The sequence below is a fragment of the Leucopleurus acutus genome, assembly GCF_964270905.1.
Source record: "Leucopleurus acutus genome assembly, chromosome: 7".
Classification (NCBI taxonomy): Eukaryota; Metazoa; Chordata; class Mammalia; order Artiodactyla; family Delphinidae; genus Leucopleurus; species Leucopleurus acutus.
In genome coordinates this window covers 11,772,248-11,794,470 of record NC_139150.1, presented here as the reverse complement: position 1 = coordinate 11,794,470, position 22,223 = coordinate 11,772,248, and the positions used below count along the sequence as shown (strand labels likewise).

Genomic DNA, 22,223 nt, shown 5'->3' with positions numbered 1-22,223 from the left:
GATCACGGAAGAGTTGGGAGTAGCTGGTATCATCTAGTGAGAAGAACAGCCCCCAGAACAGAAATGTCTATGAGGAGGCTGAGGCAGCAGGACCTGAGAGGTGGGAGGAAAAGGCGGGGGGGAGGTCAGGAGGGAGAGAAGGGTGGGCCCTTGGACAAGGTCAGACACATGGGGGCCCCCAAGGCCTCATCTGGAGTCCGGAGCCCTGGGCTTGGGGAGCGGGCTGGGTCAGACCCCTCCTCTAGACCCTACTCAAGGTGGAGCCGCCTGGGAGGGCGGGGTGGGGAGGGGGAGGGGAGGGGAGGGGCAGGCGGGAGGGGCCGGGCCTCTGTCCACGGCATTAGTGCTGGTTGGAGGGAGACGGGGGTGTGGAGCCAGCCAGGCCGCCCGTTCCCACAGCCGCCGAGCAAAGCGCTGCCATGGCGCTGGCCCGGCCTGGGACCCGGGACCCCAGGCCCCCGGCCCCTCTCCTGCTGCTCCTGCTCGGGGGCTCTGCCCTCGCCCTCCCGGTCGGTGAGTTGGGGGCCGAGCCTTGGGGGACCCAGGGCAGCACCCCAGGCCGTGGGGTGTCCGTGTGGGTGCCGGGCCCGACTGCAGGCTGCAGGGAGGTGCGCATCTGGGGGCCACTGGAGCTTGCGTGGTCGCGGGGGACTTTGTGGGGGGACCGCCACCGGCCGGGGTCCGGGTAACGGGTGGGCCGTGTGTCTTGGAGGGGTGTTGGGCTGGGCTGTGCTGGCCTGTGAGGCCCGAGTCTGGGGGCTCTCATGTGAGCTGTGCGCAGGTTATGGGCTGTGGGCTGTAGGCACGTCTAAGCTGTGAGGCTGGGCAGCTGTCCCGCGTGAGCCAGGGGTTGTGTCTGAGGCTCTGTGCGTGTGGTGGGCTATATCCCAGCGCGAGTTGCGGGGTGCAACTTACTGAGTGGGTTGAACTGTGTCCTTGCTCTCGACACGGGGACGTGGGGTGGGGGCAGCAGACCCCAGCCCAGTGGATTGGGGTGGAGAAGAGGGAAGGAGACCCAGGGCTCCTGCCTGCATCCCCTCCGTTTGGTGATCACCCTGCCTGCACTGCGGGGCTGGGGGTGCTCTGGCGTCCCTGGGGAGTGGCTGGGCATCTGGGAACACATGTGTCCACCGCTGCCCCCTCCCCGCCCCCCAGCGTTCCCAGATCAAGCTGAAAGGGCTTCGTGAAGCCAGACCCCGTTCACCAAGAGGTTTTTGCTTTTGTCCAAGTGGATTCACGTGTGCGCCAGCCTGGAATTCTTCCTGGGGGGTCTGGGGGATGCTTTGTCTTGGTCACTATAGCTACGGGGCCAGGCCTGGGAAGTCCTGTGCAGGAGGGCGGCCTGGGCTCCGCTGCAGCGGGGGAGTCCCCACCTCCTCAGAGTCCCAGGATGTGGGTCCAACCTCTCAGGCCCCTCCCTGGGGCCTTCCTCAGCCTCTCGCTCGGCCCGGCTCACAAAACCTTCGTCTCCTCTCCGCAGGGCCCTTGTGGAGGACAAGGCCCCTGTTTTGCAAGGGAGGAAACTGAGGCTCAGGGAAGGATGGGGGCTTACAAGCTGGGCCCCTGAGGCAAACCAAAGAGGAGCTGGGGGCCTGCTCTCTGCACAAGGGGCATGAAATCCTGGTCTGTCCTCTACCGTACAGTGCACACACACAGACACGTGCACGCACAGATCGCACAAATGCACCTGCACACACACACGTGCACTGCCCCCACACCAGCACAGTGGTGTGGCACGTACAAGGGCACACAGGCACGTGTAGACCCGCCACACATGCACTCAAGCACACACACCTAGCTGTACGTGACACGTGCCTGCACACAGGTGTGCACTCACACTCAGATGTACCTTCACGTGAACCTTGTGGCAAAGTGGACACTAAGTAGATGCATGCTACCGAAGGGAGCGGACGCTGACATACACACTCACCCGCACACAGCCCTGCTGGGATTCCCAGGACCAGCCTTTCCCCCTGCAATTTTGGCACAGGGAGCCCCCTCCCTGGGGATCCCTGAAAGCTGGGGTGCGGTGCTATGGGTATGAACATTTCTGGATGCCAGGACCCAAGCCCTGACTGCCAGGAGGAGATGGGCCAGGGATGATGTCACTTGAAAAGTAATTTCCATTCCAGAGGGGATGGGGGTTCTGGATGCCCTGGGCCCCTGGCTCTGCCACCCACCCCTGCCAGGCCCTGAGCGGGGCCCCTCCCTCCTGGGCCTACTCTGCCACAAAGTCCCGGCTGGTTGCTAGGAGAGCGCCAAGCATCTTGGAGCACAATGGGGCACATCGGGGCTCTCACATCCTTCCCGGCTGCCTGCACACCAGGGAGCCCAGCTGACAAAGGGGCAGCAAGTCCAGCCCCCAAGTCCGGCCCCTCCTCCAGCCAGAGCTGGGTGGGGGCTTGCAGGACAGAGGCAGGGAGCAGGGAGCCACACACAAATGCTCTAACGTCAGGATTTGTTGGATAGTCGGTGTTTGCCCCAAGTAAAGATCTGTTGGCCAGTGAACAACACCATCAGCCTGTACGTGCTGCTCCTGGACCAACATGATCGAATTTAATTCTCACAACAGCCCTGTGAAGTCGACTCTGATACCCCCAGCTTACAGAGGAGGAAAGCGAGGCCCAGAGAGGGTCAGTAACTTGCCCAGAGTCACAGCTTGTGTGTGGCAGGGCCAGGATTTCACAGGCGCCTATGGGACTAGTCTTATGTAAAGTCACATCTCCTCTCTGTGCTTCTGTCTAAAGGGGGCAAACCAGCTCACTCTGAGGGCTGCTACAAGAATCCGATAAGAAAATGCAGCAGTCCTCCAACTTAGGTTTGGCATGGAATCCCGTTTCAAAGGAAATTTTAGAAAGGAGCCGGAAGCCACTAATAGTTAAAAGTGGCCTGCTGGGGTGGCAGGCCTGGGAACCCCTCTGCCCGGTCTCACGCCCATTCCAGGAAGCGCCTCCTTGGCCCCAGCCCTCTGAGACCATGGTCTGGAAACACTGGAATTTGCCAACGCCAGGCAAAGGGTAGGCAGTGGATCCGCGACAGCTATTGTGGGGGTTACCAAAATTATGTCTTTAACCTCAGGTGATAAACATTTTTGTAAAAGACTATTCCAAACTCTGCTGCCTTATTAGAGGCATTTAGCCCTTTCCCGATGGCTCTGCCTCAGCTGTGCTGCACCGTTATGCAGTCCTCCCCTTGGGGCCTCGTGCTATTAGATGGGCAGTTTTTTCCCTATGCCAGAAGCACATCTTATGGGATCTTGGGTGGCTTCTCAGATGTATTCTCTTTTTTGCCTTGTCAAGATGAGAAGCTTTACAAAACCCACCCTCAGCAAACACTTCTCATTAGTCGTTGGCGGTTCTCATTAGGCCTGTTACAAGTGCAAATAAAGTTGGAGTAACTAGGCACGGAGTGAAGCCTGAAGCACCGTGCAGTTGCTAGCAGCTGGATCTGGATAGACAGGGAAGACTGCCCGCTCTGCCCAGGCTGATATTGGAACCTTCACTCCCAGGCAAGCCTTCCGAGACTCTTTCAGTGCCTGGGGGAGGCTGGGCTAGAATGCTCTAAAATGACAATACATGGGTGGCAATTTAGAGTTTGCAAAGTGGGAATTTCACATGCATTGGGAGATGTGGACTTCACAGAAGTCTGGAAATGAGCTGCTTCTTCGTTTTTTGAGGAATGATCCTGGGCAAGTTTATCAACCTCTCTGAGTTAGAGAAACAGTTTTCTTACTGGCACCCACCTTTTCCAGTTTGAATCAAACGCAATAATGTAATAATAGATGCAAGATGTGTAGCACAGCTACACGTGCACTCACGAAATGGTTCCTGTTATTATAATCCTGTCCTTTCCATGAAGAAAATTCTCTTCCCGGAGGTGGGTTCTGGGCCTTCCCAGGGCAGGGCAGCAGGTCCAAGGGGAGGGGCGGGTGTCCGTTAATCCTTCCCCCGCCAGGTCGTCCCACGCAGCCTGAGAGGTCAGGAGGGATTTGTAAAGATAAGCACAGGCCCCTCGTCACCCTGGCAACAGGCCACGCCCCTCCAGCCAGGCTGGGAAGGCCCCTTCTCCATCCCGCCATCCTCACCTCTCCTCCCCTCAGCCCCGGGCTCGCTCCCTGGAGGCAGAGAGCCCAAGGTCAGTGCTTGTTCCCAGGCCTCAACGTGCAAAGGAGTCCCCAGGGAGCATGTTGCAATGCAGATTCTTGGGCCCCAGGCCCAAGTGTTCTGCATCTCTGGGTCTGGAGTGGGGCCCAGGAATCCGTATCCTTTATATAGGTCCTGGGGTGATTCTGGAACCCCCAGAGTGGAGGCTCTGGAGCAGTGAGACCTGGGTTTGGATTCCAGCCCCTCCTAGGGAACTGTGAAGTCACTTATCTCTGAGCCTCACTTTCCTCAACTGTAAAAAATGAATGATAGCTCTATCCACCCCCTAAGGTAACTGTGAAGACAGAGATTACACAAGAGAGACGGCTGTGCCTCACATGCAGGCTTCTGGCACCACTGCAGGCTTCCTAGGGCAGACAGCTCCCTCCCTCTCTGCCTGCAGGAACTCCTTCCTCCAGTGGGGCTGGGCTCGGCCTCCTGGGGCTCCGTCATGGCCCACCTGCTCCCACAGTGCTGTCCCCACAAGTGCTGCCTCCTCAGGCTGCTCTGAATCAGGGGCAAAGCTCCAGACTGGGGTGGGGTCCCTTGGGTCATACAGATGAGGGGTGGCGCTTGCTGGGATTAAACGAAGGGCCTGTTGGCATAGGACCCAACAGCCAGGGCCCTTCAAGTGGGAGCTGTGCCCACTGTGCTGCTCCTCCTGAGTGTGCTGGGTCCAGGGACCCCGACTGTAATGGCCAGAGCCCTCGCTGAAGGCTCGCTGGTGCCAGGGCTTCACTCACGTTCCCTCAGTGGCCCCTCACAACACTCACAAGGCGGGCACTGTTCACACCCCAGATACAAGCCGGGTCTGATGCCCAAACCTGTGTCCTTTCCCAAGGGAGCCTGATCCACTCACCCCCATCAGAGCATCGCCCCTCCGAATCAGACCATCTTCCCACCCGCATCGGACTATTTAGCCCTGGAGGACCAGGCTTTACACTGATCCGCCACCATGGCTCAGGGTGGGAAGAAGACAAGCTGCCCATAAGCCCCTCAGACAGGCCCAGATGGCCCCTGCCCTCACTGCTGAGACCAGGCTCGGGGGAGGGGAGCTTCGGGCAGAGAGGGTGTGTGGAGCCCAGAGCCCTGGAAGGCTATCTTGGCCTGACAGTGTTTCAGACCCTCTGTCCCCTCGCCACACACCTGGCCCTGGGGGGGTGCTTGCCCTACCCCCTCTTGGTGAGGATCTTGGAGAGCGAGCCCATGTTGAGCCGTACCAGGTGCTTTGGGAGCTGGGCGGTGGGGCTGACAGCTGGGCTCTCTCCCTGGGTCCATCGGTCGGTCGGTACCTGTGTCTCCCTGTCCCCCATCCTGCTTGGCCCTGGCTGGCAAGGGTGGGGGCTGGCCGGTGGACAGCCCTGCCTGGTGGAATGTGGATGACGCCTGAGAGGCTGTCGAGCCTTATCTGGGGGGGGGGGGGGGGTCTTCGCTGGGTGGGGGAGGGGAGGCACAGGGCCCGAAGCTGTTCCGGGGCCTGGTTAGTGTCTGGTTGACAACCTGGGTGGGGGAGGGGCGCCTCTCGGAGCCCCAGGTCCGTCCGAGGTGCCTCCTTCTCGCGGGCGGCTCCCGTTCCTCCATCACTTACTGAGTTCCTACCCCGAGTGGGCACTTGACTGCCGTCCCTGAGGCTCTCAATCCTTCCGTATCCTACGAGGCACGTACTATTATTAACCCTCTTCAGATTGGGGAACGAAGGCTCAGTAGGAGAAATGACTTGCCCAAGGTCTCATAGCTTGTTGGCCGAGTGGGGATTTGAACCCAGGGCTGTCTGACTTCGAAGCTTCAAAAGTTCTTACGCCGGCATGACACTGACAGGCTCTTAGCAAGGGAGGGTGGGAGGGAGGCGGGCTCCAGATCAGGAGGTGACCCTCTAAGTGAGGGAGCTCTGCCTTGTGGAGATGTCGCAGTGGCTGGAGCCGGGAGTTCAGTCGGCTGGTTTCAATACCTGCCCTGAACCCTGTGACCCCGGCCAGTCTGGCCACTCACACTTGCTGATGGCGGCGGATACTGTGAGGGCCAGGGATCCTCTGAGAAGTTCCCAGGCCAGCAGGGCCAGGAGGGGAGGAGGGGTGGAGGGGGGAGAGGGGCCTTTGAAGTCCTCCATCTCCAGTTTCACGCAGGGATGGAGTTACCAGACCCCCAGCGGGAGCAGTGGAGTGGGCAGTGGGAGGAGACACCCTCCTGGGAGGGAGCAGGCCGGGGATCCCCTCCCCAGGTGGGGCTGGAGCACACGGACAGACCCTGAGGGCTAAGCCAGCACGAACTTGCTGTGTGACCTCAGGCAAGTCCTCACTTTCACTCTGGAGCCTGGATCCGCTCTCTTGTAAAATGAGCCTGACAGGGCCTGCTTCCGAGGGGCGCTGCGGGGCTGCACTGACACCGTGGAGCGAAAAGCTCACAGGGTTAGTGGGCGTCTGCTCACTAATCCTGCCCGGGGAGCCAGGCATCCCGGGTCCTACTTCCCTGCTATGGAGGCATCCCTGAAACCATTCCCAGTTCTGGGTGCAGATGCGTGCAGCCTGCTGGCACTTGGTGTGTAGAGCCCCTGGCGCTCCCTGACGGAGCCCTGCTGCTGACTCTGGGGTCTGGGGATGGGCCTGGGTGTGGGGAGGGGAGTGTCCCGGTAGCCCCCGTCCACCCTGCCCAGCCAGTTTCCTCTCTCTACAGGAACGGCGCCTTCGGACCCCCCGGGTGCCTGTGCCTCAGACCCATGTGCTCCAGGGACCGAGTGCCAGGCTACAGAGAATGGTGGCTATACCTGTGGGCCCCTGGAGCCCCGGGGCTGTGCCAGTCAGCCATGCCACCACGGCGCTCTGTGTGTGCCCCAGGCTCCAGACCCCAGTGGCTTCCGCTGCTACTGCGTGCCCGGATTCCAGGGCCCACGCTGTGAGCTGGACATCGATGAGTGTGCGTCCCGGCCCTGCCACCACGGGGCCACCTGCCACAACCTGGCCGATCGCTACGAGTGCCACTGCCCCCTCGGCTACGCAGGTAATGGCCCCAGCTCTTCCCAGAGGCGTGTGTAATGTCGACCCCATCAGCGGCTCAGAGTTGTCAAATCACGAATTCAGCTTTGACCTTAGAGAAGAGACACCCCCAGGCATCCTGGCGGCTCTAGGGTGTACTCACTCTTGGTCATGCTGCGGAATTAATGCTTCTCGGGCTAACCTGAGAGTGTGATGAGCGAGCGCTGGCACGGCGCCTGGCACACTACAGACACTGGACAAATGTTACTTCAGTCCCTTGTAGGGTTCAGGTGGTGCTGGTAGTGGAGACCCCTCTCAGGCATCTCTGGGACTAGAGTGTAGACGTGCCTGGCTTGGCTTTAACGAGGACACATCTAGACGGTACTTCTAGCATCGACTCACTCCAGACCCGTCAGGCTGTAGCACAGACATCCTCTGGTGGCTCGTCTGATGGTTCTGGAGCGTGATAGCCCGGTATGGTTCAGGTTGTCATGTGCACCCTCTGCCCTGGGGGCGGGAGCCCCAGAGTTCCTGCGCAGAGACACTGGTGGACTTGCTCAAATTGTAACGGAGATGTACCCCCAGGGACCTCTGCTGTCTTGAGGGGGACAGTTCCCTCCTCCAGAGTATGGCCCTGTCCCAGTCCCATCCACCCTCCAAGGCGAGAGCATCCTGGAGCAACTGCCTGGAAGTCAGGAAGGAGGGCGCAGCTAGGGACAGGTCTGGGAGCGAGGCTAGGTCTAGGGCAGCTGGGAGCCTGCAGTGTGGACACTCCAGGTTCTATTCAACCCTGAATTCAGATGACTCTCTCTGAGGGCAGAGGGCAGTTTGAGGTCACCTCAGAGTAAGAGGTACAGACTTGGGGGCTGGGCTCTGGGAGAGGGGGCATAGAGTGGAGAGATGGATCTCAGCACAAAGATGAAAATGAACTTTGGAAACGGGTTCCATGTACCTTTCTCATCATTTGAGAGTTCAGGTGTCTGGATAGATTAGTTGTGGATGTGTGAGTAGGTCACGTAAAGGCCTCTGTGTCTGCCAGTACCCATGGGTGTCTGGGATCCCTGAATGCGTTTGTGGGAAAGTCTGTGTGTGGGTGCCAGCAGGTGTGTGCGTGCCCAGATGTGTGGTGCTCAGACGCTTTGGGTAATGCTTTCTGGGTGAGTTGTGGATGTGAGTGGGGGCAGTGTCTGCTGTGATTCATTTCCTCCTCCTTCCCTTCCTAGCCAGGCGGGGGAGGTTGGGATTCCAGGCGGCCTGGGCCTGGCTCCCCCTGGCACAGAGGGTGGGAGTGGGGCTGGGTCACAGGAAGGAGGGCCCCTGTTTTGTGCTCACTGAGCCAGGAAGGCGGGAAGGTTCCAGCTGGAGCCAGCTGGGTCCCCAGACCCCCACGACCAATCCCACTTAGGGGGTAGAGGCAGGGCCACTGGAGTGTACAATGACAAGCGGGCTCCACGATGAGCTCGGGCAGTACATTTCCAAACCCTGAGATCCTCCATCTCCCTTCATCTCCACAGCCCCTCCCCTGAGAGCCTCCCAACCGTCTTGGTTTTACCCAGGACTGAGAGGGTTCCCAAGACACAGGAACTCCAGGTGTAAAAGCAAGACAGTGCAGGGAAAGCCTGAAGGAGTTGGCTACCTTGGTCCAGCATCTCCCACCGGGGATGCCCCTCCTTGCTGGGGTCCCTCCTTACACCCTCCACAAAAAGCCAGCAGAGCGAAATGTAGAGAGGACTATATTATCAGCTGCTTAAAACTTTTAGGATAAACTCGGATTGTGTTACTTGGCCCCCAAGGCCTGACACTCCCCACTCCTGCCCCACCTCCTTAACTCTCCCCTTTGCTCCCCGACCCTCCATGCACCCCTGCCCTAGGGCATCATGCCCCTGCCCCAAGCAGGTCTTCACCAATAGTCTCTCTGGAGAGACTTACAGTCTCTCACACAGCCCCCTATCCTAGTCCAGCGAATGCCCCCTCATCCTTCAAGTCTCTTCTTCCAAGAAGCCTTCCCTGACTCTCAATACCCCAGGCTAAGACCCTGCCTCTTGCTGTCACAGGAGCTAGCACGTACCCACTGTTGAGCTTATCAAAAGTAAAAATCAGTCCTCATTTACGTAATATGGACCTAATCCCCGTCTCCTGGGCTAGACTGGTATGAGCTCAAGGGGGCAGGGATGTCTGTGTTGTTTCAACCCCACTGTTATTTTTGGCGCAAGAAACACCTGCTCTGGATGAATGGAACAACGGATTCTCTCTTTGGATCCTGACGTTCCGCTTCTGGTCAGTCTGGAGCAGGTTTCGGGTCAGCCTGGCTCGTCCTCATTCGCTCTCCCTCTGGGCGGCCATCTCTCTGTCTCGGTTCCTGTCCAGGCGTGACCTGCGAGGCGGAGGTGGACGAGTGTGCCTCGGCGCCCTGCCTGCACGGGGGCTCGTGCTTGGACGGCTTGGGCTCCTACCGCTGCGTGTGCGCGCCGGGCTTCGGGGGCGCCAGCTGCCAGCTGGACCTGGACGAGTGCCAGAGCCAGCCGTGCGTGCACGAGGGCGTATGCCACGACCTGGTCAACGGGTGAGCGGGCGGCCGGGTGCCCTCAAGCGGTGAGGCTGCGCGGTGGGCGGCGGGGTGGGGGGCGCGATGGAGATAGGGGGAGCTGGAGGTTCGGGCGCGTGCTCAGCTCCGGTCGCGCGCCCCCCTGCAGGTTCAGGTGCGACTGCGGGGACACGGGCTACGAGGGCGCGCGCTGCGAGCAGGAGGTGCTGGAGTGCGCGTCGGCGCCCTGCGCGAACAACGCGTCCTGCCTCGAGGGCCTCGGGAGCTTCCGCTGCCTCTGCTGGCCAGGTGTGTGTGTGCGCGTGCGCGAGAGCGTGTGCGCGTGCGCCCCCGCACGCCCAGTGGGGCGGGGGCTCAGGCTGAGGAGGACTGCCCTGGGACAACCTGGCGGTGCGCACACACCCTGAGTGGACTAAGCCCGGTGTGTGCCTGTGAGTGCAACTTCTCTGAGCCTCAGTTTCCTGATCTGCTGAACACGGCTAATCACAGCACCTGCTCCTGGGCTGTTCTGAGGAGAGTAAAAAGGTGTAGCGCCCATCAAGCCTTGGTACAGGGCCCCGCACGTGCAGAGCGCTGAGTAATGCTAGTAATAATAGTAACACGATGCCAATGCTGGTGAAGCCTGCACTGGTCATTCCTACCCCCTCAGTGTGTCCCTCCCTCGGAATGTCCGTGACCATATCTGAGCTGTTGTCCCCGCCTGGCCCTGGGCCGGCCTGGCAGCAGTGGAGGGGTGCTGCTTGGTGACCCCCTGTGACCTGACGCCCACCTGTGTGTGTCCCCAGGCTACAGCGGCGAGCGGTGCGAGGTGGATGAGGATGAATGTGCAGTGGGCCCCTGTCAGCACGGGGGCCAGTGCCTGCAGCGCTCCGACCCAACCCTCTATGGGGGCATCCAGGCCGCCTTCCCAGGAGCCTTCAGCTTCCGCCATGCTGCTGGCTTCCTGTGCCGCTGCCCTCTGGGCTTTGAGGGTGAGCCCCCTTCCAGGGAAGCAGGTCTGTAGTGTCCAGGTGCGCGGGAGGGATGCCGAAGCTGGGTTCAAGCACCTCTCTCTGGCCTCAGTCTCCCTAGCTATAAGATGGGCCCTTTCCAGTTCCAGTCTGGCTCTGAGGGAGCTGTGGAAACCACAGCTGGGCTTCTTGCAGGGGACGACTGCAGTGTGGACGTGGACGAGTGTGCCTCACGGCCATGCCTCAGTGGAGGCCTCTGCCAGGACCTGCCCAATGGCTTCCAGTGCCACTGTTCAGATGGCTACACAGGTGCCTGGGGTGCGGTGGGCACTGGGGCAGGGCAAGGTCAGATGCGGTGGACCTGGGGCGAGAAGGTTCCTTCTGGCTGATGTGTGGAGGCTGGATTGATGGGGTCAAGGACATTAGGGAGGAGGTGGGTGTAGTGGCCAGGTGACAGGTAAGAGGACTGAGCTGGGACCTGGGCTTTGGAGGTGGGAGTGGGGGGAAAACCTTCTGGAGTGGAGGTTGAGAAATATTTATGAGGGGCACGCTACAGGCCCTGAGGGTTTTTCCAGGTGTGAGTGGGAGGTGTCAGGGATGCTGGCCGAGTTTCTGCCCTGGGTGACATTGGGTAGAGGATGGTGAGCTCAGCCTTGTCCATACTGAGTCTGAGTGCCTGTGGAGCACCTACAGGGAGGAGCCTGGGTGGGGGCTGGTGATCTGGGGTCTGTGGCCCAGGAGAGGGGCCTGAGACTGGGGGTCCTGCAGCTGGAGTCTCAGGCAGCCAAGGTTATCCAGGAGAAAGTGTGGAGTGTTGGGCAGAGAGAGCCCTAGACACCTGACATCAAAGGGCTGGGCAGAGGCCAAGGGGCCTGCAGGGAGGACAGGGCAATTCGGCCAGGACAGAGGAGGTAAAAATGGTGGGTGTGTGTGTGGTTGGGTGTGTGGTGGAGGTAGTGTGGTGGGGGTGTGTGTGGTGGAGGTGGAGGGAGTGTGGTGGGGGGTGTGGTGGAGGTGGAGGGAGTATGGTGGGGGGTGTGTGGTGGAGGTGGAGGGAGTGTGGTGGGGGGGTGTGGTGGAGGTGGGGGTTGGTGGAGGTGGAGGGAGTGTGGTGGTGGGGTGTGTGGTGGAGGGGGGTGTGGTGGAGGTGGGGGGGTGTGGTGGAGGGAGTATGGTGGGGGGTGTGTGGTGGAGGTGGAGGGAGTGTGGTGGTGGGGTGTGTGGTGGAGGGGGGTGTGGTGGAGGTGGGGTGTGTGGTGGAGGGGGGTGTGGTGGAGGTGGGGGGTGTGGTGGAGGGAGTGTGGTGGGGGGTGTGTGGTGGAGGTGGGGGGAGTGTGGTGGGGGGAGTGTGGTGGTGGGGGGTGTGGTGGATTATGGGGGAGTGTGGTGGAGGGAGTGTGGTGGGGAGTGTGGTGGAGGTGGGGGGTGTGTGGTGGAGGGAGTATGGTGGGGGGTGTGTGGTGGAGGTGGGGGGGGTGTGGTGGATTATGGGGGAGTGTGCTGGACAGCGGGGGCTGTTACGGAAAGCTGTGGGCAGTGTCTGGAGAAGGATGATTGACCTTTGGAGAGCTGGGCACACCTTTGGGGTGTGCTGGGCAGGAGCTGGGCCTGCAGAAAGCCTTTCCCTGCCTTGGGTACAGAGGATGCGGAGACACACAGACACCCTTCCCTGCGGACACTGATGAACCGAGGACCTCCTCACACAGCACGGAGTGTCCCTGCCCCCTCTGGAATGCCTGTGACGCTTCCCCCACACCCGCCCGCATTCCTGCTCCGACAAGCTGCCTCCTCTCCCTGGCACGGCTGCTGGGCACAGGCTCCCCTGCCTGGGGGAAGGAGGTGGTGATCACCACCGTCCCTTCCACTCTCACCCCCCAAAGGTGCTGGGGGCTCGGCATCCCACTTCTGGGTGGCCAAAACCTCTGGGCACCCTGAAAACCCATCTCCTGCCCCATGGGCTGAGGTTCCTTGAGTCCTTGCCCACTCCCAGGCACAGTGCCCCAGAAACAGTGGCCTCGTGGGTGCCTGGCACACACTGGGCCCACTGCAGCATGCCCTGCATCTGAAGAGTATTCTCTGCATTGTTTCCCTCCTCACCAAAGCCCCACGAGGTAGGGTTCTAAATCCCCATCTTACAGATGAAGCCATAGAGGCTTTAGAGAGGGCGTGTCATCCCCCCAGGTTCGACAGTGTTAGCGGGAGCCCAGCTCCTCCCCAAGCTGAGCTCAGCTGATGGGTGGCAGGGAGGTCAGACCTCTGAGGTCAAGGACCCGGAGGGGGAACCCCGGCTGTGGGGCTGGTCCGCCCCTATCCTCCCTTGGGGTTGTGCTGGGCGTGGGGGAGGCCAGTGCCTGGCATTCCTGAGCCAGCTCTGAAGGAGGCGGCTGGCCAGGCGGGGAGCTCTGCTCCCCAGCCTTGGTGCCTGCCCACCACTCTCAGCCTGTCTGTGGGGAAATGCAATGGGGCTGCGGGCTCTGCGGACCTTCCTGGGGGTGTTGTGGCTCCTGGCAGGTATGCAGGGCTGGGGCCTTGGGCAGGGGGAGGTGGGACTGGCCATCCCCAGAAGGAGGCGGTGGTGTTTGTGGGCTGACTGGGGCCAGGATTCAAATCCTGGCGGCTTCTCTGGGCTTGGGTTCCCCTGGCTGGGTTACATGGGCAGGGCTGGCCTCAGTGGTCTTGTGGAGGCTCTGGCTGAGCAGGGGTTGGGCTGTAGCCTCTTGACCCACGCTGGGGCCAGAGCACCTGGCATGGGAGCCCCTGGAGGGGAGGGTGACCTCACAGCCAGTGCCAGGGCCCTAGGGCAGAGGGATGGGGGTGGGGGGTTAGAACCAGGGGCTACTCGAGTGCCACAGATGCATACATCCATCCCCACTCCCTCCTCCATTTCATCTCTCTGGCCACAAAGGCCATGCCAAGTCCTTTTCTGGGCACCAATGACATATCCAGGCCCCTGGAGGAGATCTCAGCTGCGTAAACAGATATTTTCAATACTGGGTTCTGGGGAGCTGTGCCTGGGAGTGGGCAAGGAGCTGGGAGTGACACAGCAGCTTGGAGTTGGGAGTCAGAGAAAGCCTTCTAGGGTACTGGCCATGTGAAGCTGGGCTTTGCTGGATGAGTCGGAGTTTGAAAGGCAGGATTAGGGAGAAGGAGGCATTCCAGAGAGAGCGCTATGAGCAAAGCCCCAGAGGCAGGACTTCCCAGGAAATGTTTGGAGGAACAGGCAGCTCAGGGTTTGCAGGGAGCAGGGTTGACATATGAACTCCTGGTAGGACCCAGGCCACGAGGAATCTCGAATGCCAGGGTGAGTGATCGGACCTTAAGTAGCAGAGGAACCTGGCCAGGTGATGCTTTAGAAAGAGATCTCTGGCTACTTGTAGAGATGGATGGTGGAGGCTGGTGAACTAGAGGACACTAGACTATGGCCTAGAGAGCTGGTGAGGCAGGGGAGGTGAGCTGGGAGGAAAGGGGGCATTGGGGAGTATTTAGGGGATTGAATCGACTCACAAGATATGGTAAAGGAAGGAGTACCTTGGATTCCAGCCTCTGGGGACTTCCGGGGACCTTGAGAAATCCTTTGGAAATTGGGAATGGGTTTGGTTGATAGATACTGAGGTCCCCGTCCCAAGAGGCAGCTAAGCTCTGGGTCAAGACCGTGCTTTTGGCCTTGGGTGCTGAGCCTTGGCCTGGTCTCTCCTGAAGGCCTGACATGTCAGGAAGATGTGGACGAATGCCTGTCGGAGCCCTGCCTCCATGGCGGGACCTGCGAAGACACCGTGGCGGGCTACATCTGCTGGTGCCCAGAGGCCTGGGGTGGCCGTGACTGTTCCGTGCAGCTCGCTGGCTGCCAAGGCCACACGTGTCCGCTGGCCGCCACCTGCATCCCCACCTTCCAGTCAGGGGTCCACAGTTATGCTTGCCGCTGCCCACCTGGTACCCACGGACCTTTCTGTGACCAGAATACCACCTTCTCCGTTGTGGCTGGGAACCCTGTGCGGGCTTCGGTGCCAGCTGGTGGCTCCCTGAGTCTGGCACTGAGGTTTCGTACTACGATACCTGCTGGTGCTTTGGCCGCTCGCTCTGACACTCAGGGCAGCTTGGAGCTGGCACTGGTGGAGACCACGCTTCAGGCCACACTCTGGAGTCACGGCAACAATGTGTGCATCCTGAGGCTGCTGGACCTGCCCCTAAACGACGGCCACTGGCACCGAGTGGAGGTGACGCTCCGCTTCGGGGTCCTGGAGATGCGGCTCTGGCACGAGGGCTGCCCTGCCCACCTCTGTGTGGCCTCCAGTCCTGTGGCCCCGCCTCCTACGGCTTCCCCGGCCCCGACGCCTGCTGGGTTCTGCTCCACGCAGCTGGGTGGTGTGGCCTTTACGGGCTGCCTCCAGGACGTGCACGTGGACGGGCACCTCCTGCTGCCTGAGGATCTCGGCGAGAATGTCCTCCTGGGCTGCGGGCGCCAGGAGCAGTGTCAGCCTCCGCCTTGTGCCCACGCAGGGGTCTGCGTGGACCTGTGGACTCACTTCCGTTGTGACTGCCCCCGGCCCTATAGCGGTCCCACATGTGCTGATGGTGAGGAACGAGCCAGGTGGGCCCCAGGGCAGGGGCTGTACCTGCCCCCAGCCCACAGGCCTCATGCCCGGCACCCTCTCTCCCTGCAGAGGTTCCTGCTGCCACCTTTGGCTTGGGGGGCACCCTGAGCTCTGCCTCCTTCCTGCTCGACCAGCTGCCAGGCCCCAACCTCACCATGTCCTTCCTCCTCCGCACCCGGGAACGTGCTGGCCTTCTGCTCCAACTTGCCAACGATTCAGTAGCTGGCCTGACAGTGTTCCTGCGTGAGGGCCAGATCCGGGCTGAGGTGCTGGGCAGTCCTGCCCTGGTGCTTCCCGGGCGCTGGGATGATGGGCTGCGCCACCTGGTGACGCTCAGCTTTGGGCCTGATCAGCTGCAGGGCTTGGGGCAGCAGGTGCACGTGGGCGGGAGGCTCCTCCCTGCTGACGCCCAGCCCTGGGGTGGGCCCTTCCGAGGCTGCATTCAGGACCTGCGACTCAACAGCCTCCACCTCCCCTTCTTTCCACCGTTGCTGGAGAACTCCAGCCTGCCCAGTGTGCCGGGCAGCAGGCGGTCCTGGAACCTCACCATGGGCTGTGTCTCCGAGGACACGTGCAGTGTGAGTGCCACGGGGAAAGGGTGGGTCCTTTTTCCGGGATCCACCCTGCTTCGCTGGAGGTTAGCATGTCCTTCTACTGGTCAGGTCGGCACCAGGAGGTGGAGTGCCCACCCAAGGTCCCAGTGCTGGAGAGAGACAGAGCAGGGTTCACTTTCATCTCCTCTCTGGCCAGCTGCTCTTGCCCTATGGTAGTCTCCATACCTCTCCTCTCAGTCCTAATCTGAGACAGACACCCTGACCCAGGCAGAGGGCTGCCCAAGCCTTTCTGCGGGAGTTGCTTGGGGCACAGGGACACCCAGGTTCATGAACAAAGCGCCAACCAGCTCTAGGATTGGAATAGCCTGGGTGTGAACTCTGGCTCCTCTATTTACTGGCTAGGTGACTCAGCAAGTGATTTCTCCTCTCTGAGCCTCAGTTTCCTCATCTGTAAAATGGGAAAGCTAGTTACTTTTCTGTTTGTTTGTGAGGAGGTAATGTATCTGTACTAGGTGCTCAATGAAGAACCACTGCAAGGATGGTTATGGTGGGGCGATGCTAGCCCCAGGCCTGAGCCAGTCCCTGCCCTGATTCTCCTGCAGCCTCAGCCCTGTCTCAATGGTGGGACTTGCCTTGTCTCCTGGAATGACTTCCACTGCACCTGCCCTGTTAACTTCACTGGGCCCACATGTGCCCAGCAGCTGTGGTGTCCTGGCCAGCCCTGTCTCCCGCCTGCCACCTGTGAGGAGGTCCCTGATGGCTTTGTCTGTGAGTGCCTGCCCTGGAAAGCCCACATGCTGGGTGCTGGACGCCCAAGCTGGGTTAGATCCCACCCCTGCCTTCAGGACTCAGAGACATTGGACCAGGATGCCAACAGCCCCAGCCCAGGCTTTTTGGAGGAAGAGAGCACTTGCTAGGTTTTCAAGGGCAAATAAGACTCTGACCGGGCACAGGGAAGGACATTTCAGGAAGGGGGCAAAGCACGCGCAAAGGCATGAGGTTTATAAGAACTGAAACACAAGTAGAGGTATCAGCGTTGCTAGGGTCCTTGAATGCTAGGCCAGGCAGCTTGGGACTTTTTGCCAAGGGCAATGGGGAGCCATGGGAGGACCAGCAGGAGAAGGCCATGGTCAGCAGTTTTAAAAGATGACTGTGTTATAATATTAAAATGATTGCAGTGAAGAGTGAGCCACGGTGATGACACAGGGCCACTTCACTAAGGAGAGAAGGAGGCAGATTTTCCAAGGTGTTATTATTGCCTGGTCTGTGACCTGGAGGGCAGGGTGGGCACAGTAGGGTAGGTCTCCCCAGCCCGGCGCTGGTTCTTTGGAGGTAGAGAGTTATGAGGTGGGGGGAACAGTTCCTGGGATTAGATGATAGGTGCGTGTGTGTGTGTGCCCCCGCCCCCAGACCGCGGGGGTGGGGGGAACGGGGGCGGCAGGCGGGTCCCCGCATCACCCAGGTGTGCTTGGGCTGGGCTGGGTACCGATAGGCCGTCCTCTGACTCTCTCTCTCCCTGCAGGTGTGGCTGAGGCCACGTTCCGCGAGGGACCCCCGGCGGAATTCAGCGGGCACAACGCGTCATCCGGGCGCGCGCTCAGCGGCCTCTCTCTGGCCTTCCGCACGCGCGACCCCGAGGCCGGGCTGTTGCGCGCCGCGGGCGCCCCGGACACCGTCTGGCTGGCCGTGCGCAACGGCTCGCTGGCGGCCGGTGTGCGCAGTGGCCCCGGCCTGCCCGGCGCGGTGCTGCCGGCGCCCGGGCCGCGCGTGGCCGACGGCGCCTGGCACCGCGTGCGCCTGGCCATGGAGCGCCCCGCGGCCTCCGCGTCGCGCTGGCTGCTGTGGCTGGACGGCGCGGCGACGCCCGTGGCGCTGCGGGGCCTGGCCAGCGACCTGGACTTCCTGCGCGGCCCGGGCGGCGCGCGCGTCCTGCTGGCCGAGAACTTCACGGGCTGCCTGGGCCGCGTGGCGCTCGGCGGCCTCCCGCTGCCCCTAGCAGGCCCGCGGCCCGACGCGGCCCCCGGGTCCCGGGAGCCCTTCTCGGCCTGGCCCGGCGCGCCGGTTCCGCGCCTCGGCTGCCGCGGTGCGCCCGTGTGTGTCCCCTCGCCCTGCCTGCACGGCGGCGTCTGCCGCGACCTCTTCGACGCCTTCGTCTGCGCCTGCGGCCTGGGCTGGGAGGGTCCGCGCTGCGAGGCCCGCGCCGACCCGTGTCGCTCAGCGCCCTGTGCCCGCGGCCGCTGCCACACGCGCCCAGACGGCCGCTTCGAGTGCCGCTGCCCGCCTGGCTTCGCGGGCCCGCGCTGCCGGTGCGCACGGCCAGCCGGGGGCGGCCAGGGTCCGAAGGGTCCAGCGTTTACGGGGCAGGGGTGGGGATCCCGGGCGCGGGGGTTGGGTCAGACTAGTCCGGAAGCCCGGGTGCGGATGCGCTGGTTCCGTGGGCCAGCCACGTCCCTTCTCTGAGCCACCGCGCTGTTATCTGTAACTCGGGAACAGCAGCCCCCTAGAGTTGCCAGAAAAAATACAGGACACCCGGGTAAATTTGAATTTGCGATAACGCTGCCGTCTGGCAGTCAGGGTGGGGGAACCCCGAGCTAAGTGTCGGAAGAAAGCCTAGAGGCTCTCCTGCTGAGCTGCCCACCACGGATGCCCTCCTTCGTCAGTCCCGAGGGACGGGGCCAGGCAGAGATGGTCCGAGTCTTGACCGCTTCCCTTATTCAGTCTGGCCATGACTCCCCACTCCTTTCGGAGCCAAGCTTACGGAGTGGTATCTGGCAGAGGCCTGAATCCCCCTCTCTACGCAAAGAACGTCAGGCCCAAGCTCTATGTCTAGAAGGCTGCTCTTGCCCCGGGAGACTACTTACATTTCATCAGCTCCTCGGAGGACTCGGCCTCGAAGGGTTCAGCCCGATGTTGTACACCTTGGTGGGGGTAGGGCTGGAGTCACAGAGTGGCAGCCCTATGTCCCACCCCTTCCACCCTAGACACGGCTTCCAGGACTGACGGCAGGGTCTCCAGGAGGTGGCTCTTAATTCCTTGGATGACAATGCAGAGGCTCGGGTCGCCTGAGTGACCCACGGGCGGGGGGGTGGGCCAGGTCCTGGGTGTCCTGTCCCCAGGCCAGCCTCTGTGCTTTCTCCTCAGGTTGTCTGTCCTGCCAGAGGAGTGCAGCCTGAATGTCACCTGCCTCGATGGTGGCCCGTGTGAGGGTGGGCCCCAGGGTGCCAACTGCAGCTGCCAGGAGAGCTTTGCTGGCCAGAGGTGGGTCTGGGGTCCAGGGGCCTGGGAGGTGGGCTGCTGAGTGTGCAGAGTCGGGCAGGGCGGGCCTCTGGACCCCCTCCAGCCAGGGCAGGTAAAGTGGGGTGTGGATCCCTGCTCACCTTCTCAGCCCTCACTGTCGTCACAGTGCCAGACAGTGCACCTCTCTTGCTTGAATTCTTTCCCTCTGGGGCTTCCAAGACCATCCTGGGTTATGCAGACACCTGCTGGGAAGTAGTTGCCTGGTGGTGTTTCTTAGAGCTCCGTGCTCAGCCCACCTCCCACTCCTCCACCTGGGGAGACTGTAAAAATGCAGGTTCTGGGCCCGCTCCAGACAGAGTCAGCATCCCTGGGCAGGTGGCTTTACACAGGCTCCCCCCGTGCTTCTGGTGGAGTGACAGTCATTCTGTCATGAATGCTGGGGTGAAGGGGCGTGGTAGGTGACGGAGATCGCTTTCAGCATCAGTCACCTGGCAGGGCCCAGTCAGGTAGGGACAGTGCTGGGGACAGTGGATGAATGAGCTTTGATGCCGGTGTGTGTAGGGGGTGGGGGAGGGTTTGAGGAAGTAAAGGAGCTGGGGGAACAAGAGGCAGCCTGGGAGGGAGCAGCTCTCTCAGCCCCACCCTTGTCCCTGCCTCCCAGGTGTCAGATCCCCTGTGAAGCCAACCCCTGCTTGAATGGCGGCACCTGCCGGACAGCTGGTGGGGTCTATGAATGTATCTGCAGTGCAAGCTTCTCAGGCCAGTTCTGCGAAGTGGTGGTGAGTGATGCCCGAGGGGGTGGGTGCCCTGTTTTGGACTTTAGTGAGATGATGTTACGGGGGGGCGTATACAGCACCTGTGGAGCTGTTCCTGGGCCAGGCCTGTCACGGGGTCGGGGGGAGCAGGGAAAGGAGACTCAGGCCGCTTCCACACTCCCACACAGGAGGGGCCCCCAGCATCACTCTGGGGTCTGCAGTGAAACAGCTGGGCTTTGCCAAGTCTGATCTGGGCCAGGATTCAGGGCCCACAGGATCTTGGAATTCTGGGATTTACGTTGGTGAACACGAGAGCCTGTAATCTCTGGTGGTTTCTGAGCCAGGATTCTAGAGTAGGAAGATGTGGGGAGCCCGGGATTCTGAGCCAGAGAAGGCTTGGGAAGGCCTGGCTGCCGTGAAGGCAGCCCCTGACCCCAGGGAAGCTCAGCTGAGGAGGGGTCCGAATAGATGGGGGCCAGCCGGAAGCTTGAGCTTGAACCTCCCTCTGGCCCCCTCCCCACTAAGGGGCAGAACAGACTCTGCAGGCCCAGCGGGAAGTGAGCCCAGAGTGGGCGCAGCAGCGAGGGACGAAGCCTGGGGAGGAGCCTTGATCTCCACAGGCTTCTGGCGGCCTGGGTCATAAACCCCAAACCTCCCTGCTTCTGGGGAATGTTTCCTTTCAAGTTGAACTTTACAGCCGCTGGCACACATTCCCCCCCAACCCTCCCTCCGTCCCCCGCCACCCTCCTCCTAGGGAGGAAATGGCTTTACAGCTCCTCCTGAAGTGCCCAGGGCCGGAGCCTGGGGAGGGCCCATTCAGGGCTGGGATGAATTTTTCTCTACAGTCTTGGGCACCTTCTTCAGGGCTGGGGGCTGAGACTTGGGACCCAGGTCACAGTGGGCTGAGAAGTCTCATGGGACAGAGGGAGGGCCGGTGAATCTGAGGCCCTGGGCCTCTGCCCCCTGGAAGTCTGTGATTCTGGAGCTTCAGAACTCCAGGTCTGTAGAATCTTTGATGGGGGCATCCCGGTGTCTGTGACGAGCCAGAGAGGTGGTTTCCTGGGCCCCCAGAGCCTGGTCTGAGTCTCCGGGGGGCGGGTGGGGGCCCGCCCTGGTGGATTCTGAGCTCGCCAGCAGCCAGGTCGGCCTGCTGCAGCTCATGCCCTGCACGGGCCCCCTGGCTGGGGAGGCATCTCCTGAGATGCCTCCCACTTAGGGGTTGAGCATGGTCTCCACAGACACTTAAAAACCCAGACTGCCCTTTGGGTTCGGGAGGGATCAGGTCCCATCACTTCAGATTGGGTGTTTATTGAGAGAGGCAGGGTGGCAGGGCTGGGCACTGAGGCCCACCTTGGCCAGTTGAAGGAAGGACCTTCGGCTGGAATTTGAGACTGAAGAATGGTGGTGTGAGCTGGGCATGGGCATGGCGTTGGGGGCGGACAGAGGGCAGTGCCAGTCCCGGCTTGACACCCACTAGTCATGTGCCTGGGGGGATCTGGGCAAAGCCTCTGTTTCCTCCTCTAATATTTATCGAGTGCCTACTGAGCAGGCTGTGCTGTGCGTTTTGGGATACACGGGTAAACAAAATAAACCAAAGATTCCTGTCCTCACAGAAGAAAGGGGGTGTCCTCACTTCCGCTTCATCAGATCATTGTAAGGTTTACATGAAATCCCACACACGGTGCTCAGCTCCTAGTAGGCATTCAATAAATGTGTTTTCTCTCCTCCTAGCCAGAACCCCTTTGCTGTACAGGAATCCCCTTGTGGTGCCTCTAATAGGTAGCTCCCAGGCACTCGCTTGCATACCTCTGGGGCCAAGTCTCTCACTACCTCCCAGGGAAGCCTCCGCCCAGCGATGCTTTTTCCTCTCCTCTGAAGGAACTGGGGGGTCTCCCCGCCTCCATGGTCTTAGGCGTGTTACTGCATCTCTTCCAGAAGGGCCTATCGCTGCCGCTGCCGTTCCCGCTGCTGGAGGTGGCAGTGCCTGCGGCCTGCGCCTGCCTCCTCCTCCTCCTCTTGGGGCTCCTCTCAGGGATCCTGGCGGCCAGAAAGCGCCGCCAGTCAGAGGGCACCTACAGCCCAAGCCAGCAGGAGGTGGCCGGAGCCCGGCTGGAGATGGACAGTGTCCTCAAGGTGCCACCCGAGGAGAGACTCATCTAGGCCCACCTGGCTGTGGCTCCAGCACCTGTGAGGTCCTCACCTTCCACCTGGAGACCGAAGGAGGCCACTTTCGGGAGCCTCCCGGGCCTCGGGGAGCTGCTGCCGGGCCCAGGATACCGGCTGGGGAAGTGGCCCCTTGCCCCGTCCTGGACTGATGGGAAGGGGCGCGCTCCGGGAAGCAGAGAGAGGCCTGGCGAGGTTGTGGACATTCTCCATCCAACCGCCCGGTCTTAACCTTGGCAGGCACACGGCTGTGCCGGGAGGAGCACCTGCGGGTGCACACGACGTGTTCAGGAGTGTGTGTGAGTGTGCGCGCGTG

The 22,223-nt window shown here is 61.4% G+C and overlaps 1 protein-coding gene across 2 annotated transcripts; it reads left to right on the top strand.

The window, feature by feature from the left end:
• Positions 1–419: 419 nt before the first annotated feature.
• On the top strand, positions 420–21,904 carry CRB2 (crumbs cell polarity complex component 2; the record flags this gene model as incomplete). 2 transcript variants are annotated; one of them, XM_082841945.1, is made up of 13 exons in its annotated part: positions 420–509; positions 6,797–7,136; positions 9,479–9,674; positions 9,805–9,944; positions 10,442–10,627; positions 10,802–10,915; positions 14,306–15,178; positions 15,268–15,776; positions 16,355–16,520; positions 17,275–18,058; positions 18,894–19,010; positions 19,651–19,768; positions 21,680–21,904. In XM_082841945.1, the coding sequence occupies 13 exons, from the start codon at positions 420–422 to the stop codon at positions 21,902–21,904; spliced, it is 3,858 nt and encodes a 1,285-aa protein (XP_082698071.1). The 2 variants fall into 2 exon arrangements, with proteins under 2 accessions (XP_082698071.1, XP_082698072.1); XM_082841946.1 differs by having other exon boundaries at positions 420–513; positions 6,813–7,136.
• Positions 21,905–22,223: the final 319 nt, after the last annotated feature.